Source organism: Orycteropus afer, unplaced genomic scaffold, assembly GCF_000298275.1.
Source record: "Orycteropus afer afer isolate SDZICR_OR568_19922 unplaced genomic scaffold, OryAfe1.0 scaffold00130, whole genome shotgun sequence".
Taxonomy (NCBI): domain Eukaryota; kingdom Metazoa; phylum Chordata; class Mammalia; order Tubulidentata; family Orycteropodidae; genus Orycteropus; species Orycteropus afer.
This window is the reverse complement of record NW_006921717.1, coordinates 7,592,003-7,593,931: the sequence shown is the minus strand read 5'-3', so window position 1 is coordinate 7,593,931 and position 1,929 is coordinate 7,592,003. Positions and strand designations below refer to the sequence as shown.

Sequence of the window (1,929 nt, the reverse complement as noted above, 5' to 3'; positions counted from 1 at the left end):
GCGGAGCTGGGACTGTCGCGCGGGCCGCGCCGGCGATGCCGCGCCCCCGGGCCGGGCTGTAGCGGGGCCGGGGCCGGAGTTCGCGCCGGGCAGGCCGGACATGGAGGTGGTGGACGAGACCGAGGCGCTGCAGCGCTTCTTCGAAGGTGAGGGACCGCGGGCCGGCGGAGGCGGCTACCCTCTCTCGCTGGGAGCCCCCGGCTGATCTCCCAAGGGGGTGGGTCTCCTACTGTGCTTCCACCACGTTGAGGGCCCCAGAACGCCTTCTCTGGGCTGGGGCCCTACTCCATCCTGGCACTAGCTTGGAATGTCCTTAAGAATACTACTCCACACCTCGACTGAGGTTGGGCGCCCCTACACGCCCCTCAACGCACAGCTTCCCTGGGGCTGTGTGTCCCCTTTCCAGCCTGGGGCCACCTTCACGCCTCCCAGGACCTGTAGTCCTACTTAATTCTGATGCCCGCTCAACCTCCAGGGCACTTCTTGAGTCTGGGGACCCCTAACTGTGCTCCCTGGAGCTAGAACCTCCTTCCAGGCCTCGACCCCCAGCACACCTTCTAGAACCTTCCATTCTCTGGAAGCTGGCACCCCACCCCACTGTACATCCCAGAACCTGGGAACCCACTCCCCTGGTAACCTGCATTCCTCCTAGAGACCCAGACCCCCTGCACGTCTTTAAGGATGTCACTCCCGTTTCCTAGCCTGCCTCCTAGGAGTTGGGACTTCCCTACTGTTCTTCTCTGGGACTGGTGCCCCCTTCAAGACTGGGACCGTCTTCTGCAGTGCTACCCCCTCAGGGCTGAAATTCCCCTTGAAACTGCTCCTCCTCCCCACTTGAGGCTGGGACCCCCCTCCCCAGCATGCCTCCCCAGGCTGGGTCACCATGCCCTCCCTGGCCTCCACATGTCCTGGCAGGGATGGACGTTTCTTGAAGCCGCCATCCCTGGCCACCAGTTGCCTCTGCTGTCTGTGACCCTGCCAATGCTGTGAACTGTATCCCTGGTCCTAGGAGGCTCCTCTGGGCTGTGTCCCCTGCACCTGTCCCTGAGCTATGCCTCCTCGGTGTCCCCCCAGGAGTGACCTCATGCCCTCACCTTGACCAGGGCGGGGACCGTGCACACTTCACAATGTTTCCCTCTCCGGCTCCTAGAGCTTCTGTTTTCTTGTCTCCTCTCTATAGGTCCTGCACATGGTCTGGGGGGTGCTGCCCCATAGCTAACCAACTCCCCTCCCTGTTCCCTGAGTAACTCCTGCCTCCCTTCCAGTGCTCCCCTCCTCCTTGAATGCTGGCTTCCAGAGGGATGGGACGGTGGTGGGACAGGGAGGCAGAGGGGCCAGGCTGATGTCTCAGCCCCTCTACTTAGCAGACCCCTCGCTGGAACACCTGGCCGGAACCACTGGCCCTTGTTGCGCCCTTTCCCATCAACTTAGGGAGCCCCGCCTCTCCACCCCTCCGTCGCTTCCCAGTCTCTACACCCACATCTTGCTCCTCAGTGCATCCAGAACCCCCAACTAGGTGTTTCAGAACCTTCCGTTGGTGCTCTGGCCTGCCCCAGGGGATAAGCTCTGCTCTGGGGCTGTCCAGGCAGGAATCGGGACCTAGGTTTCAAGCCCAGTCCCCAGGTCCCTTCACAGGCCCATGGGGGAGCAGGGAAGACCTTCCTCAGATTGTCTTTCCACTCCTGCCCACTGAGCAGCCTGGTTAAGGGCACCCCTAAGCCATAGGCCTTTACCACTTCGAGATCCTGGATGCCCCGGCACCCCTAGACCCTAAGAAACCACACTTGGGTGACATTAGATGGTTTATCCTGAAGCAGCTGAGTCGTTTGAGGGTGCTAGGCAGCCCCCCATCCGACCCTGGAGTCCCCTTTCTCCCCAGGGTCTGTTCATTCCTGGGGAGCCCTTGAGGGGTGGAGGAGAAGAGGCCCC

General features: G+C 62.1%; 1 protein-coding gene across 1 annotated transcript in view; it reads left to right on the top strand.

The window, feature by feature from the left end:
- The window catches only part of MYRF (myelin regulatory factor), a 40,815-nt gene that overhangs the window by 2,581 nt on the left and 36,305 nt on the right, over nucleotides 1-1,929 (top strand). The window contains exon 3 of the mRNA XM_042781523.1: nucleotides 7-146. Within this exon, the coding sequence (XP_042637457.1) occupies nucleotides 7-146 (140 nt within the window). The remainder of the gene's footprint in view (nucleotides 1-6; nucleotides 147-1,929) is intronic.